This window comes from Perognathus longimembris, chromosome 5 (genome assembly GCF_023159225.1).
Source record: "Perognathus longimembris pacificus isolate PPM17 chromosome 5, ASM2315922v1, whole genome shotgun sequence".
Classification (NCBI taxonomy): domain Eukaryota; kingdom Metazoa; phylum Chordata; class Mammalia; order Rodentia; family Heteromyidae; genus Perognathus; species Perognathus longimembris.
This window is the reverse complement of record NC_063165.1, coordinates 66,916,456-66,940,609: the sequence shown is the minus strand read 5'-3', so window position 1 is coordinate 66,940,609 and position 24,154 is coordinate 66,916,456. Positions and strand designations below refer to the sequence as shown.

The 24,154-nt window shown below is 34.3% G+C and overlaps 1 protein-coding gene across 4 annotated transcripts in view; it reads right to left on the bottom strand.

The window, feature by feature from the left end:
- The window catches only part of Pex5l (peroxisomal biogenesis factor 5 like), a 223,746-nt gene that overhangs the window by 80,398 nt on the left and 119,194 nt on the right, over window positions 1-24,154 (bottom strand). For 3 of the 4 annotated variants that reach the window (XM_048347061.1, XM_048347062.1, XM_048347064.1), the window contains one exon: window positions 6,902-7,006. The exons of the other annotated variant lie outside the window; for it this stretch is intronic. In XM_048347061.1, coding sequence (XP_048203018.1) covers window positions 6,902-7,006 — 105 coding nt within the window. The remainder of the gene's footprint in view (window positions 1-6,901; window positions 7,007-24,154) is intronic. 4 annotated transcript variants of the gene reach the window in all.

The window sequence follows — 24,154 nt, the reverse complement described above, 5'->3', positions numbered from 1 at the left end:
CCCCAAGGAGCCCAGCACAGAGGTGTGGCTTTTCTTTCTTTTCTTTGACCTTTGTCTATCAGAATGTGCATTTCTCCCATTCCTGCAGTCGTACTTTTCATCATAGTGCACACCTGGACTAATGGACACATATGATGGTCTGTCCACCTTCTATGCTAAAGCACTCTGCTGGCTTTCTTCCACAAGTACAAACCAAAGACGGAAGTAACAAATCACTATTAGAGTCAGTGTTTCCAACTGGAGCACAGTGCAATGTTGGGCAATGTCTTGTTGGAGTAGCAAAGGACTCAGATTCTCAGGTTAAGAAATAAACCAGATGGTGGATCTCCTAGAAAGACAACTGAAACTGAATAGCAAGTCTTCAGGCTTTGATGAAGATGTGAAAGATGAAGCAAGAGACTCTGTGAAAGAAAATCTTTCCTTATAAATTCTGAGATCAGAGACTATTATGCCATACTCATATTTATATCCTTCACAACTTCAAATAAGATGTCTACATGCAAAAAAGGTTTTAATAATTGGCTGCCAAATGAGACAGTGACTTTGTAGAAATGGAAGACACAAGAATATATATCTCTAGGGGTTCAAATAGATTGTGTCTTCAGTCGCATACATTTAGGGTCATTTTACCCACAGAAGTACCATTTTATTTTTACTTATGCAGACATAAATAGTTTTTATCATGCTTTCTGCCTTTACTTTCAAACAAGTTTATAGTTCTTCCTTTGGCAACTTAAGAATAAATAAGTCTTTTCAGTTACAAAGGAAAATAAAACGAAACTAAATTTCACTTTCAAGTGGTAGGTTCTTTATTTTTCCTTACTTAGTTTTGTTTGATAATATTTTATAAAATTTCTTCATTTCACGCTTTATTTTCACAGCATCTCTTTCTTCATCTTCCATATTTTCTTCAAAGCCCAAAGTCAGTCTTTTTCATAAAAAGTATATCGATGTTATAGTAAGAAAAGTTAAAGTTTCTAACATTTTTTTGAGTGATTGAGTTGTCATAGTTACATTTTTGGTCTAATCAGATCATCCTACTTGGGTTAAAAAAATTCCACTTCAGTAGTTGAGAATTTTTGGGGCTTATTAGTTCATTTACATTAAAAGTTTGCATTTCTTTTTCTGCTGTGGCTGCCTCAGTCTCTGGATGTTCAAGGCTGGTAGTGTGGCTTAGTGGTAGGGCATGTGTTTCGTGTGTGCAAGTTCCTGGGTTCAGTCCCAGAACACTCACAAATTACCCCTTCTAATGGTGACAGGTTCTTATTTCTCTTTTAGGATTTTATTTAAATGGCACAACCATTTTTAATCTTCTTCCATGCCAGGCTGGGAATGTCTCTTTAATGTACCTCTGTTTCCCCAAGTATTAAGATATACTACTGGGTATTATACACTGGTTTCATCTCTTTGCCTTCCCCTTAAACTATGATCTCCTTGAGGACAGATACCTCATCTAATTAATTTTTGCATATCGCCATAGTAAATTAATAAATGCTCACTGGTATTTTGCAGTCTAATTGAATGGTGAATTGTATGAAAGAGTGATTTCATGGGTGTCCTCAATTTCATAATGTGTTTAAGAAATTCACAGATAGGTCATTGGTCCTCAGAAATGTTTATCAACTTCCTCATGGGTTATAACCAATCCCATTTTCCCAGTGTCACATCTTTTTACATATTTGGAAACAGTGGTATATAAAGAAATATTTCTAAATGCAAGGCTTTCTACCAATGATCCTAAATCTTCTATCTAGAAATCAAGAATACCAAGATTGAACTCCTAATGAGAAAAACAGAAATAAAGGGGTTAGCTTGTTCCACACTATCCATTACTTGAAGATAAACATGAACCAATGTGAATTTGAGGCCAATAACACTTTACGCTGTAGGCTTCCTACATCCTTCATTGATTTAAAATCAGATTGAAATCTGGTGAGTTTGAACACAGAAACACAGAGAAACATCAGTAGAAATAAGAAAATAGGTGAGAATTTGAGCTTTCCTATCTGTCAAGATTCGGAAGATGGCAGACCCCTTCTGCCTTCCTTGCAATCAAATATTCAGTCAAATGACTGCAGGTCAATTATGACTTAAACACTGTTCAGTTGATCTAATTAATATTGGGCACTTCACAAATGCACACAATATTATCCAGGTCTAATGAACTACTTACTTTCTTACAACTTTACCTAAACACATTTGTCTTCATTTAGCTTGGAGTTTCAGTATTTAAAATTATTATATAAGCTATAGGAGACAAGATGAAATATTTTACATTTAAATACAATCTGTTACTTAAAGTCCAGTGTATGCTTATATTGCTTGTTTTGTGATTTGAATTTAGCTTTACCTTTAAAGAAATGTCATACTCAGATGTTTCACTATAAAGTAAAAGGCCAAAAATTGGCAACAACTCCACATGATAAAAAAGGGAAGAAAATTGTCTATTATCCCATAAATTGTTGCTGAGGATTTATAATTCTGAACTATTGTTTTAAAGTACTGTTGTTACAGTGAAACATTCTAGTAAAGAATAGCTAAATAATAATTACTACTAATAATTAAAATAGTATAATTAAAATTAGTAGCAGCAACAATTATTAATAATTAATTAGGTTAGCAATTTTAAACAGTTGACAATTGAATATTTGTGATGTTTATTTAAAAACTGGATTAATATGTTGTCGTTTTACATTATTTAAATAACAGAAAACGTTAGTCTGTCTTGTTTAAACACAAAGTATGCATGCTTTTTTTTTTTTTTGCCAATCCTGGGCTTGAACTCAGGGCCTAGATGCTGTCCCTGGGACTATGTGCTCTTTGTGCTACTTGTTTATGCTCTCTTTAATTCTACACAAGTTTACAAATTTGTGTAGGGTCCATGAAAAGAATGACCATATTTTGAGAGATTCACTTGTATTATAACTAAGTTAAATGATTTGACCTATTAAAAGATAAGGTAATGAAATCATTACCAATTATGCCTTCAACAATCAGAGTTTTCAAGCTTTATTATTTTCAGAAATCTGACAGAATGACGCTTTTATAAATTAATATGACTAATGGCTTGCTTAATCTAGTTCCTAGCTAGGTATAAGTCCTAGTTTATCATCTTGTCAAGGTTAACCATGTAATAATGTCAACTCTTTGATGTGATCTAATTATCAGCCTGCTGCCTACAATATTTTATAGACAGGATAGTTAGACTTATAAAATAAAGTTTGGGTAGCATTAACATTAAGGCAGTTAGAAAAATGTAATTAAAATAATCATTTAAGTTGATTAAAAGAAATGTTATGTTTTTACTAGCTTTGACAATGTTCTTCTAGTCAAGGACATTACTCTTTTAATCTTTATCAGATACACACACATAAAACCAGTCTTGAGGTACAAAGAATGGGAATAGATAGATAAACACAAGCTGAGTGTTGAAGAAAAAAGAAAATGTCCTTTAACCAGAAGAGACATGGCACAGAGTTAGGAAAAATGAGATGGATATACTTTGCTACAAAAGACAGTAACTAAGAGATACAGTCAAAATGCAAACTTCTCAAGGTTCCTAAAAAGAGATAGGTCCTTATTAATGTCATTTTGTTGTTATAAAGATAATGCCTTCTGTTGTGTCACAGTTTTCCTTTCTCTTCTAAAATTGGATTCATTTATACAGAACAGTGCTATATATGAGAAATACAATGAGTCTTGTAGTTTTGAAACTTTTCAAGTAGCCATTTTTAAAAGTAAGAAGAAACAACTTCAAAAACACCTTTCATTTAACCCAATATTCCTAAAATTTCCTTTCAACACATGATGAACATAAAAACTATGAAAACAATTCTCTTTACCAATTGTTTTTGGATTAGGTCTTCAAAATCTAGATCTCAGGTTTGAGAAGCTCCAGGTAAAGAAGCCACACGACTAGTGGATACTCAGCATGGGTCTAGAGAGAACTTTTCCTCAAGGACCTGATGATTTATGTATTTTTCTTCTCTTTGAATCTTTTGTCACTACATGCTTGTTTACATATTGTTTGAAAAGTTACATGTCAATCAAGGGAAGCATGAACTTGAGCTTTTTTTGTTTTTCTAGTAGTTCTGGAATTTGAAATCTAGACCTTGTTTGCTAGGTAGATGCTCTACCTCTTTTGGCCCAGGTCCAGCTCCCTTTGCTTTATTTTGGGGCAGAATCTTGCTTTCTGCCCAGGCAAGCCTAGACCATAATGAAACTATTTATGTTTCCCATGGTAGCTGGAATGACACTGTGCCCAAGTATATTGGTTGAGATGAGGTCTTGTATGCTTTTTATCCCATCTGGCCTTGAAACATGATCCTTTGATAGCTGCCTCCAGACTAGCTAGGACTAGTGGTGTGAGTCACCAACATCTAATTTAGTTTGTTGATACCAAATGAATTATTGCATTAAACCAAAAGAACAACTCTCAGGGGCTCAACAAATTCTAAATTTGGGTCATCTGACAAATATTTCTATTTTGTTCATTTCATTCAATCTATTATAGATGGCTTCACAAGTATATTTAGCTAAATTGCTCCAAAAGCTGTGGAATGCACCATATTAATCATATAGTTAAAATACTGGAATAAAGGACTATTTTACAATTATTATCATAAGTGAACAATTACTAAACAAGGTAAGGTAATAAGATTTTTGTGTATTTTGTCTATTAGGATTATCCCAAAGAAATTACTGGGAGAATAGCAATTGGCTCAAGATGTTTGTGAATTGCATGCCATGCAGCTGGCATGGACATGTCAGTGATGATGATGAGTTGATGTGTTCAGTAGTATGTATATAGCACGATGTCATAGGGGCTTCACAGGAAACACTGAGACAAATGTGTCAAGACACTGGTACCTTCACACAGGATAACGAGTAAGAATGTGGTATGGTACATGGAATAGATGCTGTGGTTGCTATGGAAAGTACTCACTTTTTCAGATCATTCTGCATCTTTTTGGCTTGTGCACGCCACTGGTGCATAACAGGGAAGAAACCAGTTGTATGTAGTAGAAAATGTATATCAACTCATAAAACCACATTTGACTGAGAAATATGCCACCATGATCATTTCATTCAGTTAAATTATCAACACAAAAGGTGCATTCAATTTTATGAATCAGTTCTGTTAGGTGATTCATAAACTTGCCAGTATACACTGAGTTTTTGAGGCATTAAAAAAAAAGCATCACATAATCTTCATGCAGTGAAATTGTAGCTAATATTGCATAAACAGTTAATGCAACAATAGACAGGGATTTAAAAAGAAGGAACTTGGTACATAGGAATGTTCTGAGTATAAGACAATGACAATTATTAATTTCTTCTCTAAAAATAAAAAAATAGACACTTTGCAGTATATTTTATATCTAAGCCTAAGTTATGCTGGTAATTCTGAATGTTTAGAAATGATTAGTTGGAAGTACAAACTAATGCATGGTCTCATCCAATACTTATTGGAGGAAATGGAGATTGTAGAGTCCTGATAGGCAATTACGCCAACATCAGTGGATAAGATGATTATTGCTCTGGTATCAAACAAGTAATTCACCTGAGGGGCTGGGGAAGGAATATTTTGGACATAGAATTCACCAAGATCTGCCTTTGATAGGAAAGAGATCCATGTAAAACTGTATATACTATATTGTACAAATTAAAGAATTCAGAACCTGTAAATAGGAAGTAAATTTCTTTTCAACTACTATTATGTGTCCCTAGGAAAAGGCAGCTCCCCATTGTGGATAAAAAGTACCTACCATAAAACTTATCTCACAGTCCTCAGACTCCTTAATATATCTTTCAAAAATTATTCAATTTTGATGTTATATGTTATCATTTTTATTACTTACAAACATAGTACTTAGAATAAAGCAAAACCACACATGTTGGCAGCAGCTGGAGATGAGATCTGCTGATAGGCTAAAAATAGTTGCCATAATTTAGCGTCTGATATAAATGTGTTTCATGAGGACTGTAAGTGGACACTTTTCTCATTCTACACATGTGCATATAATCCGAACTGAATCGCTGCATTTACTATTGCATTATGGAAATAAAATGAAATGTTTAAAATAACAATCTAATCTAAATTGTAAGATAAATGCAAGTAAAATATTTTTCATTTAAGAATTTAAATTTCACGTAGTGGTGATGAGTTGATTATACATATTTATGGGGATCTTACAGGGTGTTTCAAGAGTCCCCGAGGACATATAGGACCCACAATCTCACAGTGTCTTTGCATAACAATGCAAACTTTTCTATGCTTGTTAGAATAAATGCTGAAAATGGCCCTCATGTGCTTTTAATAGACAGTGTTTTTGCTGTCATGGTCCTGAAGCAGGAGAAGACTCACAAATGCCATTTTCTGCATGGGAATGCAGGGACTTTTGGCTCACTCCTGTAAATTAGTTACCCACATAAATATGTATAGACAAATATGTAGTATGCATAGTCACAACAAAAATATATGTAACATTTAAGAAAATTTAGTCAACTGGTAAACTGACATATGTATACAATATAACTGTATTTATTCATAGGAATTTGTTTTTTTGATTGTTATTCAAATGTGCCATTAACTTATTTCTTTCCCAAAGTTAACAAGACTCCTTTTATAGAAGCAATATGTTTTACTTGCACGTACATTTTCTTTTCTTTTTTTTTTTAAAGCTAGAGCTGTGTAATGAAAATTAATATCCATAAATAAATAACTAAATACATTTTCTTGTTTTTCTTTGTTAGAAATTTTGGTTTTCATGTATATTTGTACAGTTACTTCATGGAAACTGTCTCAGGAGTTAATGTTTTTCTCCTCTAGTTAATGATCATATTGTCTGATATATTAACATATGTCAGCTTCCTACAGAAACCCTATGGGTCTGCCCACCTGTGATGTCATAGTAAGGAGGGGCTTTTCTTCAGCAGACTCCTCCCTCGGTATCTCCTTCATCACCATGGCAACAGCCTTATCTGCCGCCCTAGAGCCTTTGCCCTATAACAGTGAAATCAACAATGACTTGTGTCAGGAGAAATCTTTAACTTATGATTTATTACAAGTTATTCTAATGTTTAAAGAGCAATCCAACATAAATGAAGAGGCAGGCTGCTGCAATTGCATCTTGAGGCTTTGGGCTGAGGAGAAAACACACAAAATCTGAAAAAAGATTGTGAACTTTGAGTTAGCTACTTTTTCACTCTCATGGCTAACATAGTTAATTTTAACATAGTCTTTTATATGTATAATATATTTAAAGGCAATTAACATGACACAAACATTTTAGAGTATCAATTTTAACATAATGAATTGCCTATTATGTGCATTTATAAATATACAATCCCTAGACATCTTGAGTGGCAGGTGTTTTAGACAGGTTTTGGGGTCAGGATCTGACTCGCACACAAGGCTTCTGCTGGATGGTCTCTGGAGTGTCATTTTAAAGAGAATTGGCATTAAAATATTTTTAAAAATCTCATAATATCTTGAAAATTCTTCAATGACTTGACATACCAAGAATTCATCCCAGCTTCCTTTGTGGAGGGAGCGTGAGCTTGATGAAAAAGATTTATTTTTTTCTGTCATTTTCAATGGGGTTCTTTTTTTTTGAGGCCAAGAAAATTTAGTAGAATTTTGGAAATATCTTTCAACTGAATAACTCTATAAATCTAGAAGTAAAAGATGATTCTAATTGAGGCACTGATGTTTCTATGTCTCTTTCATTTTCTGCATGTTTTATACAAGCAGAATTATGAATGATAAAAGGGTATGCTGATTTTCTGTCATTTGAGTTTACCAGATTATTAGAGCTTTGAGAATAAATATGATTTAAAAAAAAAAAAAGCTGCCAGTGGCTCATGCCTGTGATCCTAGCTACTCAGGAGGCTGAGATCTGAGGATCACAGTTCAAAGCCAGACTAGCCAAGAAAGCAGGAAAATCTGAGAGACTTTTTATCTCCAGTTAACCACAAAAAGCCAGAAGTGTAGCTGTGACTCAAGTAGTAAAGTGCTAGCCCTTGAGCACAAAGTTCAGGGACATCACCCAGGTCCAGAGTTCAATGCCAGGACAAGCACATACACACACCACCCCCATCCCCACCCCCGCCTACCTCAAAAATGAAAAAAGCTTTACCTTCCCAGCCCAATTAGAAGCATTTGATACTATATAAAAATTAAATAATCTTTAAGTAAATAATAAACAAAAACTTTTATTTTCCCAGGTCTTTGAAGTTTTGTGCTAACACAACATACCACTATCTGTGTTGTAAATTTATTTAAAATACAAATACAGTTAACAGAGATATCATAGGTAAAGGGGGAAAAAAGGACCTATAAAGATGTGTCGTCTGAAAAGGAAATTAGAACCTAGGGCACTATTAATGCCAGGCTTAATAAATCTTGTTCATTTCTATATAATGCAAAAGGCCAAACTTGTATCATCTTGGGTAAGAAAGTAGGTTCACTCTAGCGAACACAATGGTTTTCTCAAGTATTGTCTTTCTAAAATGTAGCCAATACCTTTTACTTAATGAGAACAAAGAGAACTTTTTTATACAGTTAATAGAGTTTAATTTAAAGTATAACTCATTCATATTGCTGAAAGTTTGTCTCTTTGGTGTGTTTTGGCTTCACAACACACTTACTGAATGATAATTTGTTAGTTTCAAAATGGAACAACAAAATACTGAGGTTTTACTTAGATGTATCAGTAGTCATGTTCATATGTGTTCTGAGAAGATTATTAGACCCCAAATCCTTAGAATAACTAACTTGTGGAAGAAGAAAGGGGAATTTAATAGCTCATTGCCTAACAAGTTAGAGTGTGTAATAATTGCAAGTTTCTTCGTTAATGAAGCAATGTGAACTTCCTAAAATAGAGATGCACATGGTTCTGAATTCTAAGGAAAGATTTATTATGGCACTATTAAACTGCTTAACGTTTTTCAAAATATAAAAAGTATTTGCTTGAAATTTTATGTGCTAATAGCTTATTATACTTTTATAAACTTCACTCATTTGCTGACTAAAGATGGTTTTTAACAAGTACTTTTGCAGTTTATTTTGTTTTCAAAAGAGCAAAATCATTTGTGAAGAAGTCTTTTCATGCTCCAAGGAGTTCTACTAATATAACAATAAACAAAGTGGCATGCTTGTATTTAAATTCTTGCTATATTTAAAAGAGAAATCTAAGTCATAATATAAAGACTAATAATTCAGACTTTTCTTGGGCTAATAAAAATCAATTGATAAGCATCTCAAAAAATTTCAGATCAGAATTTCAATATATCATTTGTTTGAAATGCTACCAATCCATAAACTACATAGATTATTTTTACATGTGCAACTATAATAGATAGAATTAGCAACGGACATGCCATCTCACTAAAACAAAAAAACAAAACAAAACAGAAATTATTCCTTTCATGCTGAACTCTAGAACAAAGCAGTGGTCAGCTAGAAAGGATGGATAATTCACATGCGGTGCTTTTTACTTCTTGCAGAAAAACCCACCAAAGCCAGGGTCAGGTCACTTTTTTGAAGACAGTGCCACTTTTTCTTCAAGGTTACACCTACTACCTGAAAAGAGTCATGACACCCATGTTAGTGCCCGCTAGCAACGTTTTACCTTACAGCTTTTTTGGCTTTTGAAATAATACCCAGTCTCAATGTTTTACAATCATGCTTCAGTCTGACAACAGAAAGGGAAGGTTTGCCACAATGACATCTCTCTCCATGGCTCCAGATACAGCATCTAAACACTGACAAGTTCAGTGAATAAACTCATATATCAAAACAAGATTTTTCCCTCAGCTCCTAGAACCACCTCTGCACCTGGTATCATAAAATGAAGTCATGTTATTTCTGACTTTCTCTATTTATCTTGTAGGACAATGTTTCTAGAATTCAGAATATCACTGATCATTTATATAACACCAGGAAACTTTTCTTATTGGCAGTTCTGCAGGAGTAACCATTCAGTTTTTTTCTTTTTTAATGGAGGTCAGTGGCTTAACACATTCATATATATCAATGCATCATTCAGTCTTCAAACCAAGTTTTCTAAATGAAACTTCACCAAAGGGTCAATAATCCTGATCACTTCTAATTATGTGAAATAACATGAAGACAATTAAATATAAAAAATCTATTCAAGCATCATAAGTAGTTTATATACTTTGGATTTTGTGAAGTTTATGTCCTATGACATTCTTAATAAGAAGAGGAAAAGAGTAGTGAGATTTCAGAAGTTGATTATTACTTTATAACATCACCTAATAATTATTTCATCCCATTTCCTTTTAAATCACATATGAAAAATCATTTATCTCCACTTTCTAGAGGAATGAAGATATTACTTTCCAGAAAAAAATAGCTATCACTATAAAGAGAAACATTTTCTTTGCTGTTGCTTTACTGTGGAAAATTTTTGGGTATTTGTTTCTTTTATTATTAATTTCTACACCAATAAAATTTATAAAATGGTAACCATTCTCATGACTAATTCTTCAGAATAATCATTCTAAATTGTATTATAGAAGTTGGAATAAATGAGACACAAAGAATGTGGCGAGTGACCATGTTTCCTCTTCTATGTGGGAAGCTCGATTTAGCTTACCAATTCATAAGGAAATATGTTGGGTAGTATGAAAATATATACAAATGAATGAAGTAAAATATGGTAGAATCAAGGGAGATTTCCAATAGTGTAATTCCTTAGAGAGTCAAAAAAAGTTCAGCAAAATCAAACACCAGGAAGCAGTTACTAGAAAGGGTGGGGTGAGGTCAAGGGGAAGGGGTAAACCAATGAAGGGGTGGAGGGAATGAAGACAAGAATCCAGCATATATCCTACAAAATTAAGAAGAGTGAGGGAAGGTGTGGGGAGGGATTTGTGAGAAGGCTGAACAGAGGTAGCATTGGTCAAGATACATTGTATTTATAACTTGCTTTGCTAAATACAAATACTTAAAGATAATAATAAAAAATTAACAACCAAACAAAACAAAAAAACCCCTCAATTTTGTTCCACTTTGTTTCTTATGGAATGGAAGATGCACAGTAGAAAATACTGGATGTCCCAGGATCCTCTCACTGGATACTTGGCTGTGAGACCTCGAGAATATCTCCAGATAAGATAGTTGCCCTAGTCCTTCTCAACTTATTCTGTTTCGAGAAACTACCATGCTAAAATGTCTAAGGTGATTTTAATTATTTGACCCATGATATAATAATCTTCCTTAGATAGTTGAGGACATTGAAGTTCAAAGATGGTGTGACTTGATCAGGGCCTCAAAATCATTCAGTAGCGAAGTCAGAGGGGGACCTAGATCTGTCTCCCCAGCCTGCATGCTTTCTTCCTGCTATACAATTATTCCATTTCTTTGGTTGAGGGAGGTTGGAAGGATCTACTTCAGGCCTTTACTAGCTGCCATAAATGTTAAATCGATCAAAATTTAAATCTTAGGCTATAGTCACTGTCGTGAGTATATATACTAACTGTCCAGCGATAAGATTTTTTTTTTTGGTGGTCTGTAAGATTTAACCCAGGCTGGGGAGCAAGTGCTTTACCACTCTTTACTTTTTGAGAAGTATATTTATTTCTCTGTTCTAGAAGAGTCAGTCATCTATAATTTCTTGCAAAATTTTTTCTTTTCTTTTAACTTTATGGAAAACTAGCTTAAGTATTTAATGTATGGAACCTTTTTATTCCAGAGTTCTTAGCAGGCTTAGAAGCATTAGGATCCTCTAATTCTTACTATATGTTAGCTAAAGACCATATGCCATATTTACAAACATTTTCTTGAGGTCTAAGAAATACTTCAAATAAGCAATTGCACAAACAAGTTTCATTTGTCAGTAATTTGCTAGTTACATACTGTGACTCCTAACATGATGCTTATAATGTTCAAAGATTTTTTTTATTATTCTTAATCCATCAATGATAATGTGGAACTTATCAGAGATATTAAGCAAAAGAAATGGAAATATATTAAGACAGAGGACAAGTAAAAGGCTACAATATGATATAACTATTATATATGAATGTTGTTTTGATTATAAGAACAATACCTAGTTGCTAAAACTGGAGAAAAGACAAGTTGGAGAACAAAAACAACTAATATTTTCTTACATTGTTATAAAACATTATATTTTGTTTTTACAATATTGAAGATTAGTTGTTTTTTTTTTTTGTAGGCTGAATGTTTCTAAGGTAGACATACCATCATCAACATTATGAGCGTAAGTCTCTTAGGTGTATCTTCTCATCTACACATACATGTTCTTCCCTCTCTTTGATGTTCAGAGCCAGCGTAGCATTCTTTCACTGGGGAAGGGAAATGTCAAAGCACCTGTCTTGGTCTCTTCAAAATCCCAACATGGGAAAAGGTCAGATCACTGTTTCCCAATAGCCTTTGAGCACTGGTGAACCCTGCCTACCACTCTAAGCCTTTTGCCAGCTAAGTGTGCTCCTGTAGATTTCCTCTCACAAAGACCAAGCTTGGGGCTAGTCTTGGTTTTATCTCACTCATCCCCATCCTCAACAGTGTTACATGTATTTTTTAAAGTCATAGAAATAGAACTAAACCTGGGCACATTGATTCTTGTTTTTAAACATCTTCTTTTAAGCTCAGGTGCAGTTGTAATTAATTGGGAAGTAAGGACAGATTTCTCTTTTAATCAGACTCATACATGGAATTCACAAGTTGTAATGAATTCCCCACTGATTCACTGGTCTGTATGTGGGAATAATGTGATTTCTCGCTATTTAATGAGTGATCGAGTTAGAACAAATAAGTTGGTGCCTTTCTATTTCAAACAGTGACATTGAAAGTTTGAGAGATTTCTTATTAACAATATATTTATCCCCTACTATCTTTTTTTTCAGATTTATTATTCAGACCCTGGTGTATACTTTTTCAAGCCATTGTCCTCCAAAGGGAAACTCCTGAGATTAATAAGGAGTGACTCTCATTATGTTTTACTATATAACTTGTGTGCCTTCTGTCTGGCTATATGCTAATTGGTTCTTTTTTTTTCCCCCCTTCTAGACTATGGGTTGGTGGGGATCAGGCAGGAGAGAGCAATGGGTAAGTCTCTGTGGTCTTTGTCTGCAAACCTATATCCATGAGAATTGCTGGGATTCCAAGCCTGCCCAGCATATTTACTTTCTTGAATGATTCATCCAGAATGAGAAGGCCCTAGGCACTTCTGCCTTTACAAACCCATCCCACTATAAATAGACTTTAAATAATCACTTATTTATGATTGCATCAGTATAAAGACAAACCTTATCCAGACTGGATTTGTTATTACATATTCAACATTATGGAATAGTCCTTTCAGAGGCTGCATCTAAGATGTGCTCTAATGAAAACATTAAAAAAAATTCTGTGGCTTCTGTTATCCCATGTCTTCGGTGCCTAATGGATGAATTGTCCATTCTTTTGGTCTGGTGTTTCCTGAAGTCAGTATGGCATCCTACCTGTTGCTGTGCAGCCGTCTAAAGTAGTCTAATCCAGAGGCCATTCCAGCATTTAGCACCCAGCCCTTCCCATACTTAAGGCCCTTATGCTGCTGTTCCCAATCCTGTTCCTGTCAGTGAGTCAGGAAGTCTTTACTGCCAGTACTCACAAGTCTCTTTGGAAACACACTTTGTAACTTTCTTGTAGTCCTTAAAACACATTCTCTATAAACTAGACAATTTGGGATTGAGGCAGAAAGCACTGGCAAATAGTATTGATTGTGGTTTGCTTGAAGGTAATCCTATCACCAGACAACTATCTCAGTACTTTAGTACTTTATTCTTTCCTGCCACAGGATCATTTCTGACCATCTGGGAATGCATCTGAGAAAGTTCCATTGATTCTGTATCTCTTTGTTTATTACAAAATTTACCTTCATCGGGGAAGGGAACAGAAATAAACTCTGTGGGTGGGTGGGTGGGATCAGTGGCAGGGGACTGGGCTGGAGAAGAGGATAAAGGAGATTGAAAACTGTCAAAGTAGACGATTTGCAACTATAATAATAGAATGAGAAAGCCAATTGGGGAAGTCATGTTTTGAAAAGGAGGGGAACAGGAAATCTTATAAGAGGGGTTGAGATTAGCTGGAATACAGTGTCGATGTGTGGAGATGTAATAATGAAATGTCCTCTTCTGTATACGTAATATAAGCTAATATAAAATTGAATGTATAACCTTCCAATAAAATGAATGAATAAAAATATTCACCTTTAAATACCAGAGTCATTGATTGCTTCCAAAGTATTCTTTGTCATTCTTTTTTTTTCCTGATTAAAGTTAGTCTCTTGAACTGATCCACTCATTTTTTATGTCACTTGTTACCTCCTCCTTCATTTTTCCCCCGCCTCCCCTTTTCCCATTTCCCTACACCCCGCATGAGTTGTACTGTTGGTTTATACCACAAGGTTTTGTAAGTACTGCTGTTGCAATGGTTTGTCTTTTTATCCTTTGCGTCTCGACTTTGGTATTCCCTTTCCCTTCCCCAGTTCCAATACACGTATATACAATATCCAAATTCTTAATCAGTTTGAGCTCCTCCCTAGGGTCTTATAATCATTCTTTGTTTTGCAAAGTGTTTCTAACTCTCTTTGGTGAAACTACCTCCTGTTGAAAAGACTAATTTTTTTTGAACCATTTTTGCATTATTTGGTACAGATCTCTCTGGGGACACAATAGATAACTAAGTATAGAAAATAAATACATATTTTGTGCATTTTGAAATTATTTAAGATATTGATATTATATAATATGAATTACACTGATAGAAGGTGATTCTGAATTTGATATTTATCAAAGGTATAATGTATATAAACAGAAATATGTTAAACTTCGTATTGTCAGGTAAAGTTTCTTAAAATATATTCTGACAGGTGAATAAAACTGTTTTGTGTGTGCCAGGGGCTTAAATTGTTGGCTTCACATTCACTTGGCTCTTTTGCTTTAGGCTGACATTCTACAACATGAGCAACACCTCTGCTTCTGGCTTTTTACTGATTATTAGGAGAGAGGCATCTCATAGAATTTTCTGCAAGGGATGGCTTTGATCCTGGTATCTCAGCCTCCTAAGTAGCTAGTAGGATTACAGGGATGAGACCATTCATAAAACATTTTAATCAACAAGGTCTATTTGTTTACAATTTATCATTTGTTGTTTTGAGGTTAAAATCTATCCAACATTTCCCTTCAACACCAGGCCTGTTTACCCTGCTTGTCTAGCAGGTACCCTACACAAGGTCCTAAAATGTGGAAGGTGGTGGAAAGGAACTAGAAGAAATCATGTATAAATCTTTGATTCCTTTGTTATTTGTATATCTTCCATATTTTCTACAATTGGAAAGCATTCTAAGGTAAATATGATGACTAAGATTTTTATGGGTAAATATGTGCTCAAGATCATTAAAAAGTTCCCCTTGCATACATATGACTACCTCTTGAGCTTTACTTACCAGTGACTGGATACATTATCTTAACTTCTTGCCTTTAGTAAGTGAAATATATATCCAAATCAAAGATGGGGGGAGTAATTCTGTCTATCAAATTAGAGAGCTTCAGATGTTGAAGGCCATTATTTTGGAGCAAAGACATTGAATTCTCTCCTTTTTAAAACAAATGACAGACCATATAAATATACTGCTACCAAATTATTGAATTATTATTGAAGGTAGCAAATTTACCAAGATGCTACAAGATACGACCACACTATAATGTTTTCATTGTAGAAGAGAACAATTAACTGTTGAACAGGAATTCATTTCCTTTATGAATACTTCAGGCAAAGCTTGTTTCTAATTGATGAAACAGAAGAGTGGCCTTGGAGCCTGCTGATTCCTTGGTCTTCTCTGTGACATTCCTCGGCCTTCTCTGTGACATTCCTCATTTCTTGGTAGGTGCAAATACTTCTTACCAATTTGTTACTTAGTTACCAAATACCTTGGTTTTGTTGATATAATTTAATTTAGGAAAAAGAAATTATAGAAGCTAGGTCAAATCCACAAGATATGATGCATGTGTCTGATTTTCTTGAAACAGTTCCATGACAGTAACTAATGCTTTCAGGATTCCTACCCTAAAATTCTGTATTGGACTCTGGTGTATCTTGATATTCCCCTGGTAATCGATGGTAATGCATGGCCTGACTCTTCTTAATGGCTCTGGGTTACTTTAAAGCAGATGAATGTTCTCCTACATCCTATGAAGAATTAGGGAAAATGTGGAAAGACCTCGAGCTGTGAGCCACAAATATTATGCAATCCGAGGGATCAGGATGATTATACCTATCAGAAACCATTTGACCTCCAAGGGTTAGTAGAAGAAAAAAAGAATGAAAAGAGAAAGTCATTTGGCTTATTGGCACCCACACTGTGCTGGAGCCAAGGAAGAAGTTTCAACCTCAGTTCTGCCTTTTGTGAGTTATTCTCTCTAAGTCTCCATTTTACCTTCTGGAATAAGACAGAATTTCTATAAACTTCAAAACTTTGTGAGAATCAAATTATTTGGTGCATTAATGCCTGGCACATAGTAGATTGAGTTTTATATGACTATATAAACAGAGTTCATGCACTCTGTTGGCTTAAAAAAGCAATACTATATTTCTATTAATTCATGAGGTAAATTCTACAACCTGAATATCTCACAATTTACCCATTCAGCTACATTTGAGTTATTTCTAGTGTTTGGATATTTTAGATAACAGTGTAATGAACTCAGATTTACACATTACAGGGCACACAGGGTGAAAAATGGAAATTCAAAAAATTAAGCATGAAGAAAGACTTAAATAACTTTCGTCGAGGTAGAAAATAATCACAGTATAGATAATGCAAACTAAGAAGAAATCTAGATCTCTGCCACCAACAAGCAAGGGGTGACTTAAGTCAGGAAGAACTAACATAGCACAGAAATAAAAGATAAAAAATAAGACCAGGATGCTAAATCTAGCCACTTTGATAACAGTTTGATCTCAAATTCCAGACTCCTGAGTTCAGAGAAAATAAGTATTAAGTAACCTAGTATATTAAGCAAGCTCTAGAAAGCTAATTCTGTAACTGAACAGCAGTGTATCAATGATTACAAAGTATTCTTACATTAGTCAACTCTTTAGAAAATTCTAAGGTTTTTCTACCGAATACAAAAGGTGAATTTAAGCCTTCTCAACCAGTTCTTTTCTTTGGTTTCTAATCTGAAAAATACCACTCCCTAGATATTGAAAACTAGAATCTTGGAACCCTTAGCTACCTGTAACAGACTTATAACCTACTTGTCAGGGAGAGTTGCCCAAAAGAAATTCAAATGAAGAATGAAGATCGTGCCTGGAGTGGTTCGTCAGTGCCAGCAGGAGTTCTACTTTCTCAAAAGGAAATTAAGTTTTGGCCACATGACTTCAAATTACAGTTTGGGGTTTCTTGGAAGAAGTTTCTCATGAAAAGTCAAGTTTCTTTTGATTTCCTAATCTGAAGGTGGTAAGGAAGTTATTTGTTTCCAAATGAAAGTTTATTGAATTGTATACCATTAGAAAAGTTCACTTAGTTAATATAGACATCAGTCAAAATATGTAACTGATATATATTGCAAACAGCCTATATGAGATGTAATCATCTACCACAAGATTATGTATATATATACACATACATGTAAACATATATATACACACGTATGTAAGCATATCTATTTATTTATCTATCTATTTATTTATCTAGCTATCTATATTTTGTAGGAGTGAAAGTACATTTTGAGATAGAGTTTATAGCTTGTCTCTGGTATAAAGACATCAGTCTTCAAAGATGTCCTTAGATGTAACTTCTCAAATATCTGAATGTGTTAAATCAATTTTCTTTTTTCTAATCAGTAAGATTCATTTATTTTGGAGTATAATGTACCCATTTATGTTTTTATCAAACTCTGTGGGCACAATCACAGTCCTCATTAATTCCAAATGTAGGACATTGGTTATAATTACCGATAGATGTATGAAACTTGCTTCCTGAATAATTACTAAACAATAACAAGAACCTCAATTCTCTTCCACTCTGTATTTGTTGACACCTAAGAGAGACACCTGGGTGAGAGACAACCAGAAGATGGCTTCACTTTCAGTGTCTGGATTGTAGCTAGACCCAAGCCTCACTATCAATAGCTTGTACTTGTTTTCTTTCTTTTTCCTCCCCTAAATTTTAATCAATTTCTTTATTGTCAAAGTGATGTACAGAGGGGTTACAGTTTCATACATAGGGCAGCACATGCATTTCTTATTCAGCTTGTTACCTTCTCCTCATTTCCCTCCCACCTCCTCTCTCCCCATTTCCCTCCCCCCAATGAGTTATGCAGTTGGTTTATACCACATAGTTTTGTAAGTATTGCTGTTGCATTGGTTTGTCCTTTTATCCTTTGTCTCTCAATTTTGATATTCCCTTTCCCTTCCCTAGTTCCAATCCACATATATACAATATCCAGGGTACCAAAATCAGTTACAGTGACATCAGGGGTAAAACCATGGAAAAGAAAAATAAAAGGGCATAATTTCACATGGCATGTTGAAAATAACAAGAATGACAAACCACTTGTTTCTATAACTTGGAGTTCATTTCACTTAGTATTATCTTATGTGTTCATATGGACATAGCTATTGCGCTATTGTGATCTTCTGCTAGGATTATCGTAGACATATACTAATTATTCCCAATGAGGGAAACCATAGAGTCTATATTTCTTTGGGTCTGGCTCACTTCATTTAGTATAATTTTTTCCAAGTCCTTTCGTTTTTTTACAACTGGGGAAAAGTGTAAACTTGTTCAACCACTCTGGAAAGCAGTATGGAGGTTCCTCAAAAGGCTAAACATAGAGCTCCCTATGACCCAGTATCCCCACTTTTGGGCATCTACCCAAAAGATTACAAGCAATACCACACCAAAGCCACTAACCAGCACAACTATGTTCCTTGTAGCACAATTTGTCATGGCTAAAATATGGAACCAACCCAGATGCCCCTCAGTAGATGAGTGGATCAAGAAAATGTGGTACATATACACAACGGGAGTCTATGCCTCTATCAGAAAGAATGACATTGCAACAGTTGTAAGGAAATGGAAGGAACTTGTACTGTTTTCTTTAAATGCTCTCCTTCCACTGACAAGCCAGAAGGACAGGGAAGTTTCTGGCCTTTCCCATGAGTTATTCATTCTATTTGTGCTAAGTTGCTGAAGGACATTCTCATCCAGTTGTGCCTAGGTTCCTGAGGAGAAGTGTCAACAGAGCACAGGGCATGGAATTAGAAATGGAATCAGAATCAACACTTGTTTTGTATATTGCCCTTGGGTAGAAGACTTGGTTTTCTGAAAGCTGGAGCGGAGAAATAATGCTAACAGCAGCCTCACTGACTGCAGAGTTTTTGTGAGGATCAAATAGGAAGTATATGTCAAAGTGACCATTCAATATCTTCTAATAATGCAAAATATATCAAAATCCTATTAGCTGAGTAAACTGTTTTCTATATGCACTGGGGAGCTCAATCTGGCCAATTATAGCTGCAATTGAAAGACTCTTAGATATTGTAAGATTGTTAATGAATGCAGACTGTTTCATGTGCTCTAGGGTTGATAAAGAATCATATTAGAAATCTCTCTAATCCAAGTCATAATAAAATAGATCATTAAGTTTCAAAGTTTAAAAAAAATCCACATAGACAACTTAAGACTCTTGAAACATTTCTGGTAGTTCCAGTACTAACTAGGTCACTGGTTTGTTAATTTACAAGTATTGCATACATATATTGATTCTAATTTGGGGAATTAGGACAATCTAGTGGATTATTTTGTTCATGCATGAATGAAATTATTTCTACTCTAATAAGAATCAAGCACAATTTCCTATATCTCCTGTAATCGATGGTCCAAATTCTGTCTCACATCATTATAAATAGGTAGAAAGGAAATTTGCTAATATCATTTAAAGTTGTTCAAGAAGTTTTTCTCAATTTTCTACAAATTGATTCCTAAATAACCCTTGCAATTTTTCACTGTAGAACTCTAAAGAGATTAACATTTAAAACAGGTTTGGATTGAATTCAGTTCAAGCTGCTAAATAATTCACAATGGCTTTTAAGTCCCAAGATAAAAGCAATTTGATAACCGATACTGGTATTTTGTTACATAAGTTGAAACTGATTTTACATATATATATATATATGAGAGAGAGAGAGTATGTGTGGGTGTACACAGGAAAAACATTTATTCTACTTTAAAATTCTAGTTATTCCCTAGTAACATATACTATTTTTATTAAACTTTAAAAAAATGGCAGAAATTAGAAGGTGTTAGGTTCTCTAATTTATTCCTGTCAATGCTGAGCTAATAAGACTCAAAACATTTTCAGTCTAACCCAAATTTATCTGTCTCAAAACTTAATAGTCATTCCACCTACTCTCCATATCTATTAACAATACCACACTATTTCCTTCTAACCATTTATAACTTGTTCAATATAAGACAAAAACTCCTAAATGACAATCATTATCAATTCTTGTCTCTGGAGAATCTACTATTTTGAAGAAAAATACAAGCAAGTCAGTTCAGCTCAGCTGAAGAACTCAGAAATTTCCTGTTATGTCTCTCACACACAGTCAATGTATATTCTGTATATTCAACCCTATCTTTGACAACCACATCTGGGAGAATCACCCAGCTATATCAGATGCAATCAGTAATGATGCCGAGGCCTGTGATAGCTTCATTCTTCAAAAAGAAACACGAGGTTTAGCATATTGTACTTAGTAATGTAGAAAGTTGCATTAACATGTATTAGGAATATTTGCCATTAAAATGTTTGTATTTTTCTTTTAGTTATTCTTGAGGTGATAAAATTTTCAATTAATTAAAATACTCCTTGAATGTTCTTGAATTTCCTTGAATGTTCTTATTACATGAAACTTTATAGCTTTTCAGTAGACATAAAAACACAAAAGTTCATTTTAATTTCAAATATATATAAAAGCAGCCTGTGTATAACATATATGCATGCTGAATATATATAATATATATTTATGTATATATATAAAACATATAAGATATGTATATTCAGCCTAAAAGCAGCAAGATATGATCATTAAAGTCATTAAAACCATAGTTATTCCAAAGGCCTTCTTCTCACTGTTTTCCCTTAGGCCATGATAGTTTCTTTAGGTATAACTTAAGTGTTTTATAGCTAACTTATTCAGAAGCATAAAAAATTAACTTCATTTTCTGGCCTTGATTTCATTGACAGTAAGTGTCTTTTAAAACCTTCTTGAAAATTATTTGATGAGATTTTGAATTTTTATAAAAAGTCTACCTACATTGTTATTTTTATATTAAAGTCATCAAGATTTAGAAGTTCCTTCCAAAAGCATGTATAATTTTTCCTGCCTGATTTTTCCAAGAGCTTAAAAAACAATCTGTTCAAAAGGCTTAGATTTTGAGCTCTTCTTTGAAAAGTGAAAATGAAGTTGATACTTTTTCCTCATTGAAGAGGACTTAGAAATAGGAATGTAGGTATTGAATTTGAATGTTTTAGTATTGTTGTGGTTTTAGTTACAATAATAAAACCAAAATTACATCATAATAAACCAAGAAAGTTTCAGTGTGGGGAAGAATTAAAATAGAATTTAAACAGACATAGAATATATGGTCTAGTTACATCTCTGTTAACACTGTAGGGTTTTACTTATTTGTTTAAGTTTCAGTTCATTCTGTGAAGGCCTTTTCCTGTTAAATCATATCCTATCATGGAATCTTCTTGAGGGGAAGGGGCTGAGGTTTGCAGGATCCTCTTTTGTCACTTCCTCCTCTATAGCTCCCTACTTGACTGCTCAGAGGTATCTACCAGGATTTTTTTTTTTTTTTTATCTCTGCAAAGGCTACTTTCTTCATTTGGAATTCCTTTTTCCTCTTTGCTACCTGAGGACTTCCCCACCCCCCAACCCAAACCCATTCATTAGCCAACATTTCTTTTTTTTTTTTTTCCCCAACATTTCTTTATTAAAGTGTAGATTGTGAGTTCGTTGAGGTTTTGCATTGGATGTCATTATACTTTGTTGCCTAAAACACAGGGGGTTGTGGGTAAAGATATATTAAGTGAAGGTTTGTTCAATAGATGGTTGAATGAAGGCATGGAAAGATGGTTAGATCAAATGCAATTCTCTGTGTCAAAGACATCTTAAGGTATCATCCAGTCCTGAGTTAAGGAATGATAGGACTATTTACTTCCCATACCCCTTTACCACCACCCAAGATTTGGGATGGTGCTGGCTCTTGACTAAGAATTTATCAGCCTTTTTCACAGCTAAGAAAAGGTTGTTAAGAGGTTATGGCACATGGGTTCTTTTTATATTTTCTGCAGGTACCTTGTAAAGACAGTGGAAATTCTATTTACTTTTGATTAAAATACACTTAGCAATATGAAAGAGAAAGAATTTAGGAGTGTGGAAGAAGAAAGAATAAAGACTGGCTTAAAGATGCTCTACAAAAGAAAAAAAATTAAAAAAATGCTTTACAAAATTGGAGCACTTACTTTTTTGTAGTAATGTTCTCTGTTCCCTTGCTTCTACCTGACTCCTGCTATCTCCTGAGCCCTCAATGACGATGCAAGTATATTTTGTATCTATTGTATGTTTAGCTTGTAACTGAAGGAGGGAGCCAAGTTCCATGTGCAGGCTGACAAGGTGTGGAGAAACAAGACAAGACAGGAGTGACTTTATTTTCTTATGGTATGTGTTCTCAGTGCCATACATGAAAAGTTCTGAGAAATGCCAAGCACAAAGTAGGTATTTTAGTACTCAAATGTGTGTAGAATAAAGTGCACAAACAAGCCTGGTAGGGGAGATGAGAAGCTCAGAGTCAGAGAAGCTATTATCTCTAGAATTTATGAAATTTTGTGAAGTAGTGCTGGGATGGGACATGTTGAATTTCACAATTTAGAAAAACTTTGTCAGTTCTTTCTTGATCCTGACTTTCAGGGAGACCCTGCTGATTTAGAGGTTAAATAAAGGAGGAGAAACTATCATTTTAATAATTAAGGAAGTGCCTTGAGGAAGGTCTAGTACATTTATGTTCAGTAATATTGAGACTAACACAAATTAACTTAGTGATAAGAGATGTGTAGAAAAGTCATCCATGTTTTGAAGATTACTGGAAAGCGTTGAAAACTGCCACTATGTTTTATGTGAAAATACAATGGTTATGAGTTCTGCCTGCAGCAAAGTAGAGAGCATTTTCTGATTTCTCCGAGTTAAACCATTTCCTGAACAATAGAATGAGGGAGGCACAGGACAGCATTTATAAAGGCATCACAGAAAAGATGGCTGGTATAGGAGAGTTCTCAAATTTGCAGCCTCCAAGAATAAAAGCATTTCTTTAGATGTGTAACAAACATAAAAGTTTCTTCTTCTAAGGAAACTACTCAGAGCTGTAAACTTACTTGGAAAATGTCACTGTCCAAAGAAGAGATCAGCATTAGATTTTCTAGCTGAATGAGATAAACTACCAAATGGTACTAATCCTGTTGTACAAATAGCTCTCATTTGTGTCTAACCAACACATATTTACAGTAGTTTTAATCATTTTCTGATTTCACAAAACAAGCATTTGAAGGCCAAAGAGAAATAACTTCCCCAAGTAGAAAAAACTGTCTCTAGGCACCTAGTAATAGTGTTGATAGTAGGAAAAGTAATACAGTTGTCCCTCAATGTCCAGGAGGATTGGCTCCAAGACTTCACGTGTATACCAAAACCTGAAGATGCTCAAATCTTTTATATAAAAAGGTGCAGTATTTGAGCAGTCACATACATCTTCCCACATACTTTAAATCATCTCTTCATTGCTTCTCATACCTAAGATGATATAAAATGTTGTTACATTGTGCACAGGGCAAAAGTTCTTACAGGATGCAATGTTTGGGCTTTATTTTTTCTTTTTCTTTTGACTTACACAGTGCTATCAGTTCTCTAGGACAAGCTGTAGTTCAGGCTAGCTGTGGATTTCATACTAGACTTGGTCTCATTCAGTCTAGTGGTATCACATCTGTAAATCCCAGATTACTTTTTGTGAACACTTGTCACCTGCAAAAAGAAAAAGGTCTGGAAGTCACAGCACAAACT